Source organism: Giraffa tippelskirchi, chromosome 7 (genome assembly GCF_054371585.1).
Source record: "Giraffa tippelskirchi isolate mGirTip1 chromosome 7, T2T-mGirTip1v1.2.pri, whole genome shotgun sequence".
NCBI classification, from domain to species: Eukaryota; Metazoa; Chordata; class Mammalia; order Artiodactyla; family Giraffidae; genus Giraffa; species Giraffa tippelskirchi.
Window position 1 is genome coordinate 17,299,356 of NC_137281.1, and position 18,652 is coordinate 17,318,007.

An 18,652-nucleotide genomic window follows, 5' to 3' on the forward strand; every position below is an offset into this window, starting at 1 on the left:
AGTTACCTTTTTGGGGTGGAGGGGGGCCTCGGTGTTGGATCCTTCAAATCATCTCCTATCACAAAGCACATACCAGGCTGTCCCATTAGTGATGCTAGGTTTGATCACTTGATTACAATGATGATAGATCAGTCTATTTTCAAGACAGAGAGCTTTTCACTTTTGCAAGTTTATATAGCAACATTTGAGCACTCCGTAAAGATTCTGTTCCTTAGTAACCTTTTAGGTTTTGCATCCACTGATGATTTTTGCCTCATCAGTTATTCCGTTAATGGTTCAGGCTCTCATTAAAACACCGAATCTTTTCACGGTACCTGCCAAGTATGCGGCATGATCTTTGGGACAATGGACTCTCTAGGTAAACTTGAGTCACAAAACTGCTCCCAATGAGGCTGGAATATGGTTTGCCAGACTGTTTCAGCCTGGAGTTGCTGGGGAAACATGCTTGTCGAGCCTTGCTTCCAGCTCCACAAACTGAGAAGACTCGTGTGGGAAAACCATGAATACAAAGGCCAGATCTAAAGTACCTCCACACTCCAGGGACAGAGTGGCAGTTTGGATCTTAATCTAAACAAGATCACTTAAGATCTTAAACAAGACCACTGTGGTCAGGCCTGCTTTGCTGATAAACCCAGATTTTATAAAAACAGAAACTGCTGGAAAAGTAATAATAGAGTTGTTGCAAAACTGAAAACCGCTGGTCTGCCAAGGGAGAAACACATCTCTACAAATCACACTGGCATTTAATGCCACTATACATACACATGAGAAAGAAAAAAGAACATAAACAAAATGCTGGAAATACACTGTTTACAACTGTGTCGAAAAAGGCAGGCTGGATGAGGTTTTAAGGAATGGAGAGACTTCCAAAATTCAGATTTTCTCGAGAACTCTTCAGATTTCAAAATTTCAAAACAGGAGATGACCATCAGTGACCAACCAGTTAACCAAAATTTGCTTCTGAGAGGGTATTTCAGGATATTTCATTTTTATCTGTAACACAGTTCTGTAATTTCGAAAAGAATTTTTTTTCTGGAGGAAAATGAAACCTTCGTAAGCTGGATGGCAGAGTAAGACTTAACACAACGGGGAACAACATAATGAATTACCAAGTTGAAATTTCATTGACTGTGGCCAAAAACACCAAGGCAGAGGTACAGAACAGGGTAAACAGCTTCGTGGGTTTCTGTTATTTGAAAACTCCAGGCACATCTGCAGGAGAGCAGCCTAAGGGCCAAGGCGTTCAGAGGTCCAGGAGATGTGAGTGCTGATCCATCGGACTGGCCTGGCCACATGTGCTGGTCAGAGTTGGGCCCGGAAGGGTACATGCAAAAAGGGCCTTGGATGACCTGGGGATACCCAGAGTGGAGGAGACTTGCCATGTGGAATCTCAAATCCACGACTCCAAGTTACTGGGGCTGAGCAAAGATCACTCAAATGTTCTCAACAGAAGGCGAACAGTTTACAATCATTTAAAAAGCAACATGCCTTTAAAAGCTGTCTTTTAAAAAGTACTCATCTGTGGTAAACAGTACTCATCTATGGTAATCCATTTCCAAGTTAATTTTCTAAAAGGAAAAGAATATAGTATGCCTGCAGCAAATACAATGTATAAACTCAGTAAGGCAGCAGAAACATGAACTGTGCAGGCATGTATAACAAGTATGCAGATGTCATTTATTTGGTCCGTAAGTACAGTATAGTTGTATTTGAGTTTTACAAAACATCAAATATAAATAACCTGAAACTGTAACAATACACAAAAATTGGCTTCTTACACAGACATACCAGGCAGTACAAGCTGAAAACTTGAGTAAATTAACAACTGTTTTACATTAATATACATAGTGCCAGTTAACATTTAAAAACAAGTTTCAATGCATAGCACTTGATACTTCTTTGAATCTGTTTCAGTCAGTTAAGAGTATGAAAATGGTTAGATCTAGGCTAAAAATAATTCTTCTTCTAACCAAAAATAAAGGCATAATATTTATAACCAGGTATCAACTTTACTAAACCACAATATTTTAAAACTGTTAAATGATACCTAAGGGTATTTACATTAAAAAGGCAACATGCATTGTGTTGTTTCATCTCATGGACTGGTTATGCACATACTTTGTTCAAAGGGTTTTAAAACTATATTCCTACTTTCAATACAGCATACTGCAATGTTTCTAATAGTTCCAGCAAAATGAATGCTTTCAAAGGGAGCAGAATCATCTTCAAGTCACTGGTGTCAATTTTTTCCCTTTGGAACAAAGGACGTAACAAATAACCTGGTTCTGCCCAGAAGGCCTTAATGGAGTAAGAGGTTCCATTCAGAGGCATTTCTGTTCAATCTAATGCTATAACCTCATCAAGCTCCTCTGCCTGCTCTATGCGTGACCTTTTCGCACTGACACTCTCTTTCTCATCTAGCTTCCTCTTGCGACTTCTTTCTTCTTCACTGATATCAGCATTATTTGAGGGGCCTTCTTCATCCGAATCAACTATGAGCACATCATCTTGCTCTTGTGCTTATTTCAGAAGAAAAGGGGAAAAAAATGGTTAAAAGTGAGGGATGACTAGAAGCTCACTAAAATTTTATGTACATGAAAAACTAGCTCTTCTAACACACATCAAACTTCAGAATGACTATCCTTAGGGAACCCTTGCTTTATACATTACATATTTCTGTACTGTTTCACTGTTTTCTGTTATAAGCACCTATTTCTTTCCTAATCAAAACAAAAAATTTTAACAAGCATTATATAGTTCAGAGGAATTGTTACAGTTCCTTGTTTCTATTTGTCCAACAGAAAAGGGAAGGATGTATATCCTAATATTCGTAGCAGTGATAATAATAATAAACAACAACAATAACAACATATACATAGCACTTACAATGTGCCAGGAACTGTTCTGAGCACTTTGCATATACAACTCATTTAATCATCACAACCACCCTATAAAGAAGATAACATTATTATCCATTTTCCAGAAGAGGAAACGGAGGTACAGAGACTTGCCCAAGGTCACACAGTAGCAGAGGATGGGATTGATTCAAACCCACAAAGTGGGGCTCTACAACGCATGCTCTCAACTTACACTACGGTTGGAACTGTGTCACCCACCCCCGACATTCCACTAAGTCAAAGGCACAGTACCTACCTTACTGCTAGTCTCCAAAACCTACCCACGTAGTGGAACAATAAATGCACCCTGCAAATTATGATTTTTGAAAACCACCAGTCCTTTCCTCAAAATAGGATGATGAACCTTTCCATTTTTCGGAGGGGGGGGAGAGGGGGGAAGGGTCATGAACCCATGGCCCCATACACTGTACACCAGCAGTCTGGACCTCAACCCTTTTGGCACCAGGAACCAACTTCATGGAAGACAATTTTCCACGGATTGAGGGTGGGAGGGATGGTTTGGGGATGACTCAAGTGTGTTACATTTATTGTGCACTTTTATTTTGAATCTAATGCCACCGCTGATCTAACAGGATACTGGTTGATGGCCCGGAGGTTGGGCACCAGGGCTCTACACAATCTCTAAGTTCATCTTCACAACTCTCAGAGAACATCAGAACCAAAGAACTACCATATTCCAAAGAATATCAAAGAAACAGGGTCAAAGAAATGAAAATAGAGGAGAAAACTGGTAACTTTTAGTTTCCTGACACTAAAGAATGAAGAGGTGTGTGTGTGTTTGGGGGGGGTGGGGTGGTGGCGCAGGTAGTGAACATTCACACTGGAGTACAGAAAAAGCACCAACACTGAAAACCCAGGAAACGGAGCTTCTGATACACTCTACCAAAGTCACACTGGTTCTGAGAAAACTGAAATGGTATACTTACCAAGCATCTGTTTACTCAAAATAGTCAGATGCACTGATTCACTGTCCCCCAAAACATTCATACAAAATCCAAAAGTACTACTACTCAGAATGAACCATCTTTATGCACTAGTAAACTGACATTTCCGGTTGTAAAAGCAAAAGAACAAAAAATAAAATGTATCTATTTTCTATAAAAATTTTACCCAGTCTTAAATATCATCATGGGTTATACATTCAAAGTTCCATTAAAACAATGCCAAACCAACACACACCTCTAGTAGTCCTGTAGGTAGTTCTACTTCATGGTCAATGTTCATAGAACAATCAGTTTGTTGTAAACAGTCCTGCTTGGTGGGTGACTGACAACCTACTGGCTGGGGCTGTGACTCACCTGTGGATGTGGAAGGCTGAGCTCCGTCATCGCTGCCATTGGTTATGCTTTTGGCAGCATCTTCAGCTTGCTTGGGCCCCACTTTTTCTGGGGCATCACCAACAACTTCAAATTCAACATCCTTTCCTAGGTCTTCACTGTAAGAGAATAGCATACTATAACACTGAACCACTGCTATGGCTACTTACAAAAGCAAAGGCACACCAGAGAGAAACTGTCCTCAAACCTCAAAAGATGTATACTATATACACACCTTTTATTTGGCTTCTGATTTTCAAAGAGTTAAAAAAAAAAAGACTAGACTACATAATAGATTTTTATGTATTCGAAGCTCTAATTCAAATGGTCAATAATATTGTCCTTTCAATTCAGGGAAACGATTTTTAACTTTTATAGCTAAAGCAGAAAACTTGAGTCAAAAATTGTGAGGCCTGATGTAATTCTTAGGCATTCTTTCTTCAGCTATGTGAAAAGATTCTATACACACTCTTCTGATCTCGACCAGAGTAATTTCGTGTTTGGGGGTGGAGTTACATAGCTTCTCGGTTTTCCCTCCATCTTCACAGGCAGCACCCTGCTTTTGTAATGAGTTCCCAAAAACATGTACAAAAATTTAATGCATGGAAGTCAAACAAAAGACTTACATGTTATAAGGGGGGTTCTGTTCCCAGAGAGCTAAAAGATATGATAAAAAAGACCCTAATTATGCCTCCTCTTTCAGACACCAACTGATATATTTCCATTTCATTGTACATGTCCTTCCACAACTGAACACAAGCACACCACTGACATCCAACTGGTGTGTAATCAAGGCCAGAGATCACCCCCTAGCAAGACCTATCTCTGACTCACCTGTCTCATTTTATACTATTATTAATAACCCACATTCAGTTTTTCCTGTCCTTTCCTGCTTTTTATAAACTAAGTATATATAATGTAATACTCTTGAACAATTATACAAGTTCTGTATATTTGGGTATCTATGGCAACACTGGCAAAACACGTGGCTGCACAGGGCACCCACTGCATGTTAGATATAACCTGAACAAATGAGCCAGGGTGCAGCTTAGAGGTATCAGTGAGCATGAACCAACCTTGTTCAACAGATAAGCACACTAAAATGGAGAACCACCTGTATTTAAACTGTGCTACGTATGTACAAATATCCTGTAATGCAAGCACTTTGGATACTTCTTAAAAAGACAAAAAAAAGTGACTCAGGGATCTATATATGGTAATTTTTAATGCTGTTATTGTTCTTGATCACAATGAAATATTTGTTTTATGGGAGAAATATTTCTTCCTTCCAAACGAATCTCTAATAATTAAAATTTTTTATTCCAGTTCAACTATGAAAAGGAATGTACCCGATTATAACTATTCACACACCTGCACTTCTACCCTCTCTAGGTCTTTCTGATCAGCTACCACTGATGAGTTACCCTCAAACATTTCCTTCTGGATTCTCAGATTTTTCTGTAGGTCAAACTTCAGGGAACTTAATGGCCAACTTGAGCATATATATATGGTGCAGTTTCAAATGAACAGTAGGATTTAAGGGTAAGAAAACATTTTCTCTCCACTTTAAGTTTATATATTCAAATAATTTCTTACACTTAAAATATTCATAGTTCCTACCTATGAAGGATGTTGATCAATAAAGTGTAGTCCTGAAGGAAGTCATCTGCTTGAAGTCGGCTCCCATTTCTAATTCCAAATTCTGACAGTTTCTTGTGATTATTAGCTAAAAATTTTTTAAAGAAATTTAGATGCTTTAGTTATATCTCCATGAAGCAGTCAACCTTAGTTTGTACAAGATAAACCCCCTGCTATAAGCTGAATTTATCTCCCCAAAATTCACATGCTAAAATGTCTCAGAATGTGACTGTACTTGGAGACAGTATTTTTTTTAAGAGGTGTTAAGTTAAAATGAGGCTGCTGGGGTGGACCCTAATCCAATTTAATTGGTATCCTTAGAAGAAGCCAAGGAGAGGGGCCTCAGGAGAAACCAAACTCGTCAACCACCCCCCAACACCCTCGCTGGACACTTTCATCTTAAGACTTCTGGCCTCTGGAACTATGATAAAATGTGTTATTTAAGTCACTTGCCTGTGTGTTTGGGTGTGATGGCCCTAGTAATCTAGTTCTCTAAAGTATCAGGCACTTAGGAATTCAGCCCTGAAAACTCAATTACCAAAACTACTTCAAGGAAACCAAACTGAAAATTCTGAGAAACTTCTCCCTTTGAAACCAAATTAATCTGGAATCCTACAGTAGTCAATGACAACTTTTACAACTGTTCAAAATATACTCTATTTCTAAACAGGTTATCCACAATATCAACAATCAACTTTTAGACAATTTTACAACTCAGCTATTGAATTGTAAACTTTATTTCAATACATTTTTCAAAATAAATTTTCTGCACTTCTCAATGGACAGCCAGAGAGGTCCCCAGACACTAATCACTCCAACTTACTTCTCTCTTCCACGTCATTTCTGCTAAATCTGAACAGCCCCAGGATGTAGCACATGATGCCAAGCATCCACTAGCACTTAGTAAGCCTTTGCTACATGGATTGTAAATATTCCAGTGAAGAACAATCTCTCCAATCTAACTTTTGGTTTTACCATCTCCTCCTACCTATTGTAGGGCCTTCCTGCCTTTAACCATCCTTTCTCTCCTACATGTTCAAATGCTCAAGTTTCATTGACAAAACCGCCTCCTCATTTAGCTCCCAATTTACACTCTCTCCTCACAATAGTCATTCTGCTTTACTGAGAATTTGCTCTTGCCTACAGACTGTACAGAATCTGTATAGCCACAGTGCCTGGCACATACAAAGTAAAATGTATTTTAAATTCTTAAATTCTGCTTATAATTTTTAGATTTATGTTGTCTTCTACATAATCCAATGGTTTCCCTGGCAGCTCAGCTGGTAAAGAATCTACCTGCAATGCAGGAGATCCCAGTTTGATTCCTGGGTTGGGAAGATCCCCTGGAGGAGGGCATGGCAACCCACTCTAGTATTACTGCCTAAAGAATCCATGGACAGAGGAGCCTGGTGGGCTACAGTCCATGGGGTCACAAAGAGTCGGACATGACTGAGCGACTAAGCACAGCCCAACTATCTTTTTCTTATTTTTTACCTTTTCAGTCCACCTGGAATGTCTCTGGAGAATGGTTAATTCCTACCCAGACTTCCATTTCCAAGTTCTTTCACACTCACTCAAATTCTACACCCCAACATGTTCAAAAGGGAAACAGTCTCTGAGCAACTCTATCCGGGTGAATTAGCACCACTTCTGAAGCCAGAGTCCAAGCCTAACAATGCTACGCTTCCTCACCTGTGCTCTAAATTTAGACTCTGCAAATCTCAAATCTGCCATTTGCTTTTGTGTTAGTAAAAATCCCTCACTTCCCTCAATTTTTTTCTAACTGGCTCCCCACCTCCACTGTCACATCCTTGCCTTACTCTTCTGCAGATTACACATTACACCCCTGATTGAACCCTGGAGGGAGCAGGCAATTGGGGGGTGAGGGGGTGGGTAAGACACACACACACACACAACACACATGACACACAAAATCCTCCAGCTGCACCGTCGCTGCCAACCCCATAGCACCCCACCTTCCAGGAAACAAAACAGCTGGTCATTCCTAAAGCCCTTTACATTGCTTTATAAGTTCATGCCTTTGCAGATGCTGTTCATTCTGCCCAAATGCAGACTCTCCCCTCTCAGCTCTTCTTCAAGAACTGGCCCAGGAGTCCTCTCTCCTGTGATATGCCCCCCTTGCCCTGCTAACCTTCCCTTTACAAAGCTTAATTCAAACTTTGTACATCTTCTCCCTATAGTATTTCTTATATGACACTAAATCTACTTGTTGCTAATCTCTCATTTCCTTCTAGGATGTGAAGTACTTTAAGCCAAGGGCTATTATCTTATTTATCCTTGAATTACAAATATCTATGACTATGCCTGTAATACAGCACTCCAAAGGCTATTTGAATAAATGCTCTCCCACCCTCAATAGCACATGTATTCTGTGGAAAAGGGCCACATTTAAGCCAATGAGATTCTAGACCAGTTTCCATTTTTAAGGTCCTAGCCTTTAAAAGAGCTGGCTAGAACTAATGGGAGTACGTTTAGTCATTTTTTTCTTTTTGGTGAAGACATATTTAACTAGACTTTTAATAAAAAACAGACTACTACTCAGCCAAAGCACGACCTCCAATTACTTATGACTCAATATCCCCAAATTTATGGACAAGGAACTATAGCCAAAAAGAATCCTGACACTCTCCAACAGGACAGATGAGGTGTGGGAACTTCTAAGTCCATTCAGATTGACCAGTGTGATCCTCCGTACTGTATACAGTGAATGGAAAAACGAATGTGCATCCCTTCACTCAAGCAGTCTCCATCCAGATAAGCGTGAGTGAACAAGGCAATGTATAATACCTTCTGTCTCTCCCTCTTCTGAAGATATTAGGATTGTTCCTTTTCCATCTTCAATTTGGACATCTGGTGCTACCATAGCAAATTTTTCTTTCACAATCTATAAGGAAAAAAATTCAAAATATTAACATATGGAATTAAAGACCATAAATAGCCTAGACTTCTTTCTATAAAGGCTCTTAACTCTCTCCTTCCACTGGAATTCACCCAATTACCTCATGCCCACGTTCTATTCCATGTCTGACTACTGATAAAAATCAGGTAACACTTCCTCCAGATAGGGACTAAGAACTCTTGGCCGGCTCTTGGTATTTTGTCCTTCCCAGCAGATTAGGTACTAAGCTAGACACTTGACATATTTTATCTTAGTCTCTATTACAACTCCATACTGGAAGATGTTTTATAGATGAAAAACTTCTCATCAATCTGATTCTCAGATAAATAGTCTTCCCCTTCCCAAGCTCCATCTCTTCCCAAGTTCCATATCCCCTTCGCAAATTCCAAGATGGAACAGGAGTGATAATACTATTAAATCTTACATGACCCTACACAAACAAACAAGCCAAAAAAACAAACAACAGATAACTCTCTAAAGGTCCAATTACACTCCAAATATGTGGAATTACCTTTATCTCAAGAATGAGTAGATACCAATTATAATCATTTCTTTCCTATGAAAGAACACGGGGCAACCACCCTCTGCTGGCCAACATATCAAGTCCAGCTTCTTCTCCATCCAAAACGTAAGTTCAAATCAGCCTGTCCAATGTAGCCAGTTCCGGGAGAAGGGCCATTCATTCTCAAGCAGCCTTCAGGGCCGCCAAGTCTACTCCTCCATGTTGGGAGGCACACAGACATGAAACAACACAATGGACACAATCAGAGGAACTATGTGAACTGATTTCCAAAGTGAGAAGTGACTCCCATTCAGGTCACCTGCTCTTTCCTAATTAAAAAAAATACTAGGAGAAATTGGAAGGACCAGGCTATAGGACCAAACCATACCTTAACCATCCATCTCTCACACCAAAGCTCTACAGGTGAATCCAGGTGTGCTAACAATGCATCTCTTCAGGGACTAGCTTAATACACCATCACTAGAAACCAAAACTTAAGGAACACAGAATTTGCTTGTAAAGATACTATGCTACCTATCTATGTACCACCTGCGGTCCACATTCTAGCCAAGTACACCTATTTCTCTCTGGGCTGTGAAGTACACATTCTGGAAGCACAGAGAGAAAAGTCAACAGGACATAGATGACAAAGGAACACACCTCAGTAGTCAAGGTAATTATCTGGCTTTTAGTTTATCACAGTACACTGCAAAAGGCAAAAGGGGACTTGTTTTTTTCTTATAAACAGTAACCTTGTGGAAGAGAACCAGGCCCTGCACTTACCTTATCTTGTAAGGTGAGAACAGTCACTTTATGAACATTCAGCCGCACAGTCACCTCCGGCTTGCTGGCACATACGTAACAGTTAGGGTTAGGAGCATCCAGCGCACAAGGCACAAGAAGCTTCTTTCTTGGGTTTGGTTGTTTATTCAAAAAAATCTTTGGGCGGAAAAAAAACACAAGCAGAAATCAGAAATTGGAGTTATAGTTTTATATACCATAGAATATTCACTTAAATACTCCCTTCCAGATGGCAACGGATAAGGAAAATCAAGACCTTAAGAGGCTGCTTTTTTTTCCCAGCCTTTTCAAATTAGCCACCTTGTAAATAAGGCTGAGCTTACTGAAATCTTATTGTACTGAAGACTAGACTATTCTGCAAACTAACTTAGCATGAATAAGGGCCTAACCATACTTGTCTCTGGTATCATCACTGAATCAGTTTGGAGTGCCTTCCTAGTAGTTATTCTTATCAAATTTAATTAATGTCTAACAAGACCAGTGCACTAATTTCTCTAATTAATGTCTGCACAGATACAAGGACCAAATGAGCTGTATTTCTTTTCTAAATTCCTGATCACTGTTATATTAACATTCACATAATTAAAGGAAAAATAATGTATGTCTGGCACTATTACCATTTTCCTAATACCCAAACAAAATTTCATGAACCAAGGGAAATAAAAAACTGCACTGCACTGAAGTTACAATTGTCAAGAGAACACCAGATGCTAATATACAAATTCTTACTGTGGGAACTACCATGTAGTATGGTATCTGTTAAGATGAATTATCTCTAAAGAAGAGCCCTATCAATTCCCCCAAACTTAAAGAAGTAAATCCCTTGACAGGCATTAAGTGCTAGGCAGAGGCATCCTGTAGCCTCTCCCCACAATGAATACTAGGCATATACATTTGTACTGTCAGGGCTGGAGTAGGGGACAATGGTTGATCTCGAGCTTCACTGGGAGAAATCGACAGTAATAAAAACAACTGCTAACACTACTAATACTCAGGCTAACACTTCTATTAACCTATCCTGAGATTCACTTATAAATGGGAACAAATGAAGCCCAGACATATGGGTATCATTAATCCAGGAGAGGAACAGAGATGAGCAAGTAAAGAAATGAGAAGAATGTTACAAGACAAAGACAGACACTTGTCCAGGCTGCTATAAAAAGGTAAGACATAAAAAAATATAGTTCTTAGAAATTAAAAACATGACAGCCAAAATAATTTAAACAGAAAGCTGAATCAAGATGGCGGACTGGCATTATGATTCTACACTCCCTCGCCCTGAAATTTCATGGAAACAATAAAAAGTATTTTAAGAGTGCATTAATAATAACACTGAAAAGAGTACCATCATAGACTAGGTTTTTTGCTTTTGTTTTTCAAAGACATTCCTAAAAGTCAACTCATCCTTTTATTTCAACATTACTGTAAAAAGGAGAACCTAAAACAATAGCAAAATATCGGCTCCAATATTTTTAGGAAGCTTTTTAAATCCTCAGTGGTATGAAAGCAAAGTATCTTCAAACATGCAAATTCAAGTCAGAAAGAAAGCAGGAATCCAAAGAGAATATTCAAGTGACTTTAATATTAAGAGATAAACCCAGTCCAACCCCTACTAATGCAGGAAACTCATGATAGGAGATGTTCACATAAAGCCAAGGGAAGGATAAAAAAAGAGGAGAAAAACTTCTTCCCTGCAGAAATAGCAAAAAAATTATCTCAACCTTGGTGCTTCGTGAGGGAAGAATATCTTCCTTTATAATTCATTACAGTAAGATAGGGCTCATGCAGATTTGCTGTCTGGATATATACGTGGGCTGAGAAACTAAAACTGAGAATGTAAAAGTGGTCTCGGGTTGGTAGAACCCCAGGCACCCAGATATAAACAAACACAAATCCTCTTTGAAGAAATACACCTTCAGTGGGTCCTTAAAGAATTATCACAGATACAGTTTTAACAAATATAATTGTTTAAAAAATACATATATATATATATATATGTAGCACATAAGCAAACAAAACACTATGAGAGAGATCTAACAGAAACGACACAAGCTCATCCAAAAAAATTTTCAGACATTAACACAACCAAATATAACATAAAGTTACAATAACATAAAGTTTAAAATAAAAAGGGAGACTGACAAAAATGACTGAAGAACAGGGGACTATAAAATGACCAAACAGAATTTTAAAACCAGAGTACTCTTAGAACTGGAAAACAATGAAGAAAAGTTAATACAAAGGACCTACACAATGAGTTCTTCCAAGAATTCAGTAAAACTAGAAATGTTAGAAGCAAACTAGCTTATGCTCCCATTTTAGACAAAAATAAGAGAAGCAAATGTGTTTTCCTTTTGTAACTTCCAGGAAACTCACTTAAACATGCAACTCACAAGGTTACTTGAACAATTACTTTTCCATTCCTTTAAACCAACTGTTATTGTTTTAATTTTAAAATTGCAAATTGAAACACTCACTGTTCTACACTGGTCTATTTTTCCTGATAAAATCTTCAATCCTTCCAACACTATCAACCCAGCAATCACTGCATTAGTAGTAGCGATAGCAGGAATAATGTTCCCTGCCATTGCTGGAAGAAAAAAAAAAAAAGTTTAGCTGTTAAAAAAAAAAAAGAAACTTAGAATTTAGATGATAAAACTGAAGTATAAACAACTTACATTTGATATCGAATCTGCTTTTCATATTCATACTGAAAATATGCATCCTGAGATTTGCAGCAGAGGTGACAAAATCCATTGCAGATGGGTCATCCTGTCAATAATTTAAACAGTTTAACAAGTCTCCCCACAAATTTGTCAATTTGGCTAGTACTGCTTTCAGAATAGCACTTTCACAAGTTTCCCTCACGTCAACTATAACAAGAGATGGTCTCCAGGGAAAGGCTGGTCTGGATGAGAAGTGAGCAAGGGCTCACTTGGGATCATCAGCTCCAGGGATAAAGGTATGTGGCCTGCCAAGGGCCAACAGGTTTTAGGAATTCACTCCTGCGTACACAAATGCACTGGAGATGAAGAGTACACATATCAGAACACCAATTCTATTTACTGATGGTGGCAAACCTTCCCTGGGTCCATATAGCCAACAATACATACAGAACTCAGAGATGAAGACAGTCTGCTTTAAGAAAGCTACTTCATTAAAGCCTCAGAAATTACCTAGACTACCTCTTTGCTTTCCTTCTCCAAATTCCCTTCATATACACTGCACTTTTCAGATGTGGCAGGACAAAGAAAGTTTTCCCTTTATAATTTCCATTCTTCCTAAGCATATATCCTACTCTAATTAGATTTCAGCAAAGTTTTGTGCTTTGAACTGAGAAAAACTATCCTAGCCCATAATGCAGAAACACCAAAGTATGAAAGAAAAAGCACTGACAGGATGTGGGTTCTTTACATACTTATCTGGCTGGCTGAGTAACCACAGGCAAATAAATCCCCCTGACCCAAAATTCCTTGATCTGTTAAATGGGGAAAATGATATAAACATCTTGTAAGGCTGTGGTGAGGATAAGCATGATTATTTAAGAGTACCCAAAACAGGGTCCATCAAGTACTTCCCCAGGCAACTGGCTTATCACATCCATTAGTTACAGATTTTACTCACAGAGAATAACAATTTGCAGTCCTAAGTTTTGTTATTGAGTCCCTGTATGCAGATGAAAACCACCTAAACCAGTATTGTAAAAATAACAATGAAAAAAGGTTTTAATACTGATCCCTCACAGGACACAAAACCTAAAGACTAATGTTTGCAAGACTCTCCAAAATCTAAATTTACCAGCCTTATTTCAGATGTCTGATTCAACCTTCATTTCAAAATTTGCACATATAAAGCGTGCTCAGTTGCTTCAGTTGTGTCCAACCCTTTACACCATGGACTGCAGCCCGCCAGACTCCTCTGTCCAAGGGTTTCTCCAGGCAAGAAAACTGGAATGGGTTGCCATTTCCTTCTCTAAAACTCATCAAACTTTTCTCCTTACTTTGAAATTAATGGCAAATCTTTACCAACATCTGAACATACAAACTTTAGCAGATAAATCACCTATAGTCATAGAAAATATTGAGTATAATTTAAAACAAGTAAAATTAACTCATTAAATCTCAAAATGTAACATTTAACTGCAAGATACTATTAAATATTGTTTTAACCTGTAAGAATTACATATCCTTATTGTATTGGGAAGTCTCTCAGAACTCAAAGCATTATTAACTATTTCAATAGAAAGGCAATTTTATTACTTTCAAGGCCAAATAAGGCCCATGAGCTGTTGTCTCCAAAAGGATATTATGACTTCAATTAATAAATCTCTATTACGTAAGAAGCTCTCTTAAGGCTATTTTCTTTTTTTTTTTTTTTTTTTTTTTTTTTAAGGCTATTTTCTTAAGTCAGAGAAATATTTTACTCCAGTAAAGTCACATTATTTCTCTAGTCAACAGTTACAAACCATGAACATATTAGAATCTAAAATGAGCTTATTATTGGAATCTAAAATGAGCTTTTATGATATTGCTTAAATTCACATATAGAAAATTCATAGCTCAGTGTAGTAATTAGAGGTGAAAACATCAAAACAAAATCAATGTCCTCAAAATCTGGTGGAATAAACAATATCCCAACATTACTAGGTTCTGATATAGCTTAAGAACTAAAACACACATTTGATATACAACTGCCACACATTTTCGACACAAACCTTGTCCCATATGAGCTCAGCTCCATCCCCCTTTTCTGCTAAATGAACTCTCAAAGTCTCAATGCTCTTTGAAAAAAGACATGCATAGCTCTTTACATCTAGAACCTGCTGGTCTTTCAGACCTAACTGGGGTTCGTTTTGTTGATCTGATGCATTGGTTTCTTCTCCTGGAAAAAAAGTATTAGAAAATTTACTACTAACATCTTTTCTCTACTCAGTTTAACATTCAATGCCTGACAATAAAAAAAATTATATGAAACAAATTCCATTAAAGTAATTATCACTATGATACAATTATGCATACATATGCAAGAAATTGGTCAATATTATGCAAAATTAAGCAAGAAAATGGTCAATATTGACGTGGGAAAGGTGTGAGACTGTCTCAGAATTTCACAGACTACTGGAGGATTCAAGAATACAACGTAGACAAGGTAATAAGCATTATGCCCAGAACACAGTATCAATAAATGGACGCTATCAGAACAATACTTGAATTGAGCTGTAAAAGAAGTATTTGTTACTGTAGATAACTACAGGAAACCACTTCAAACTGACACCCTAAATCTCCTGCGACATGTTAAATTTCAATATGCTGAACACTGCTGTTGTAAAACAAGTTGAGACAAAATGTATTGAAAGAGAGGGGTAAGGAAACAGTCACTACTACAGCAGTTTTTCACTTAAAGCTACAAATATGTCCCAAAGTTAAAGGAACAACACTTTACATCAGGGAGAATATGAAACAATTAAATGTTAACTGATAAGGGACTAGGTTAAAAAATACTGACTGAAAACAGCAAGTCAGAGTATATAAATAGTACGATTCCATTTACATAAAGTGACCACACAACTGCCTGTGTCTATACAGTTATCACCAAGACATTCTTAAAACATTAGCAGTAATTATTTCTCCAGGTGTTGAGATTTCCAGTGATTTTCCTTCTTCATACTTTTCTGAACTGTTTGAATTTCTTACCATGGGTGTACAGCACTGTATACCAAGAAATAACAAGGCTATTTAAAGACTTCAGGAGAGAGAATTTCCAACTTAGGAATCCCAAAGAGAAAAATGTACCCTTCACCTTGACTTTGCACTTCAGCCCAATCCAATGGAACTGGAGGTTTCCTTTTCCGCCATAGTTTGTCCATCGTCAACAGATACCTGATATCATCTTTAAAAAGCTAAGACAGAAAGGAAGAAAGATAAATTCCATGAACTCTACCGTCCCTATCCTGATAAAATATAACAAAATTACCCTGCTGACTTAACACCATAAAATCTGATTTAAAGATCTGAGGACATGTTATATACCAGTAGATTAACAATTCTCAAGGTGGGGGGGGCAGGGGCGGAGGTGCGCTCCTAAAATCTTTGTGTAAAAGGAAATTTTACATACAACACTTGTACTTGAAACGGTTAAAATCAGAGATGCTGAGAAAAGCAGAGTAAGGGAGCTCTGAACTGTGCTGATTGACCCCGTCCTCCAAAGCCACTTCCCCATAATGGCTCCTCAGATCAGCTGGAATCACAATCATACCATTCAAGGGACTAACTCAAACAGAAATTAAAAACCACCCGCAACACCTCTGAAATGTGCCTCCCCCTGGCAAAGAACCTCAAACACACAACACAATTACTATTTCAAAACTAAAACCAAACATTACCACATATAGATTGAGACTATCACACGAATCACACTTTCTATGTGGTAGAATTTCAGATGATTTTAATAGTTTTACATTTTCCTTAACTGTATTTCCTATTGTTGATTTAGTCCACACATTCGTTGTATATACCAGATATGAATTTAGATATGGCTGAAAGTTAGAACTATTTCTATCAAAATACACTCAACTGAGTATCTATCAAACATCCTTAATCTTTGGAAAACCAGCCAAATATACAAATAATGAGAGGACAATTTAGTGTGAAAATCACACAGCTCTGAGCACTGTAAGTTATTCTGTTCTACTTGAGGAACAGGGACAGAGTTCGTAACATCTGAAATGGGTACAAAGGGGAGAAAATGAGGGTTCTTGTATGATTTGGCAAACAAATTTGGCTAGAGACATTTTATAGAGGACCTTTAGCACTTGGTTGTAAAGCCTGCCAGGCAATGGGGAATTAGCATGGATTTCCAAACACCAGCTCCACAGCCTTCTCTGTTCAATTATTAAATACTAGGAGCCCCTCAGAGTTGTGTACTGAACTATCTTCACCCTTGTCTCTTTCTACAAACCTAACTCAACCAAACCTCTCAACTGTTTACTGACCCACAGAACCATGTGTCATCTCTCTCATGTTCCACAGAGGAATCTCAAAATTAAGTCTATCACCTTCCACACTCCCCCGATCCCTACGCACATATCTGTTTCCCACCCTACCTACCTCAGAGACTGGCACCACTATTCACCTGCTGCCCAGCAGGAAACCAGGTAGTATTCTCGGTTTCTCACATTATACAAAGTTTAGTTTGTATAAAGTGGACAATCCACACTCCAATGGGAATGCAGATGGGTTATACTTCCCATTACTCCAGAAGGCACGGTCCCATACTGGTTACAAGAGGAACACTAGGTCCTACAAGAGTGCATTGCGTATTTCCTATACCTTATAGTGACCCTACAGACTACCCTTCAATGGATTCCCACTGTCTTGGTGTAATATCCTTCTCATGACCTAGAAAACCCTGCCAGATTGAGTCTCACATTTCCTCTGGACAGCCTCTTCTGAACCCTCATCCCAGTCTAATAATAATGTTTAGTAACAACGAGGGTTAAGTCTACTTATTATTAGAGGGTTCCAACACATTTGAACTTAAATTTGTAACACCGTGAACTTGAAACTGCGTGTTCAATGTTTGACTTCCCTTCTAGACTCTGAGTTCTCTCCCTACAAAGAGCTGGGACCCTATTTTCTGTCTCTGTCACTGTTAAATCTTCTGTACTTAAAGTGTGTGGCACACAGCAGATGCTTAAAGCTACCTGTTGAACAACAGATTGGAGACATATTTCAGATTATTCTGGCATTCAGCTGCTCAAATAGGAATGGAAATACGTACATGGACACTAGTTTAGAAAACATTGTCACTATCCATATCAGAGTTAAGCACATTCGATTTTAAGCATAATCAAAACCAGCAAAAGAATGTAAGACGAGAAACAGCAGAAACCAAAGGTGAGTTATATAAAGAAAATCAGTGAAAGTGAGGGAAGGAAAGACAACTAAGAGTGCATAAATAAGCCTCTGTATTTATCTTCTATAAAGATGCTATACTGATTTAGTAGTCATGTTAAAATTTCAAACCTATTTATCCCAATGACATCACAATGAATTCACTACGACAATGCTATGTGCTCTGTGTGTGTGCTCAGTGGTGTTCGACTCTTTGCAACCCCATGGACTGGAGCCCACCAGGCTCCTCTGTCCATGGGATTTCTCAGTCAATAATACTGGAGTGGGTTGCCATTTCCTTCTCCAGGGGATCTTCCCGGTCCAGGCATCCAACCTATGTCTACTGCATTGGCAGGCGGATTCTTTACCACTGCGCCACCTGGAAAGCCCAATTAAATCACATACTAGCTTAAAACAAAATAATAAGAATTGATCCACAATTATAAAAAAGGTAATCCTAACCTTGGTAAAAAGTTTAACTGGATCATATCCAGTTGATTTAGCCCATTCCTTGGTGGAAATACGTTTAATGTCACCATCTTCATTAGATGCTCTAGCTCTGGCTTCGGCTTCCATTGGTTCCCCTACAAAACAAACACTGGTTTATTTTCAACTGTAGTTCGTGTAGAATGACTCTCTCATCCACCTTTGAGGGGTGGGGTGGG

At 38.3% G+C, this 18,652-nt stretch overlaps 1 protein-coding gene across 3 annotated transcripts in view; it reads right to left on the reverse strand.

Moving 5' to 3' along the window:
• Positions 1-1,656: 1,656 nt before the first annotated feature.
• UBA2 (ubiquitin like modifier activating enzyme 2) overlaps positions 1,657-18,652 on the reverse strand; it is a 28,470-nt gene continuing 11,474 nt past the window's right edge. For 2 of the 3 annotated variants that reach the window (XM_081517157.1, XM_081517159.1), the window contains exons 8-17: positions 18,450-18,571; positions 15,895-15,994; positions 14,810-14,976; positions 12,774-12,867; positions 12,573-12,685; positions 10,078-10,233; positions 8,681-8,777; positions 5,855-5,960; positions 4,217-4,353; positions 1,657-2,519 (exon numbers count right to left, since the gene is read on the reverse strand). In XM_081517157.1, coding sequence (XP_081373283.1) covers positions 2,338-2,519; positions 4,217-4,353; positions 5,855-5,960; positions 8,681-8,777; positions 10,078-10,233; positions 12,573-12,685; positions 12,774-12,867; positions 14,810-14,976; positions 15,895-15,994; positions 18,450-18,571 — 1,274 coding nt within the window. In that variant the 3' untranslated portion in view covers positions 1,657-2,337. The remainder of the gene's footprint in view (positions 2,520-4,216; positions 4,354-5,854; positions 5,961-8,680; positions 8,778-10,077; positions 10,234-12,572; positions 12,686-12,773; positions 12,868-14,809; positions 14,977-15,894; positions 15,995-18,449; positions 18,572-18,652) is intronic. The other variant, XM_081517158.1, reaches the window with a different exon arrangement.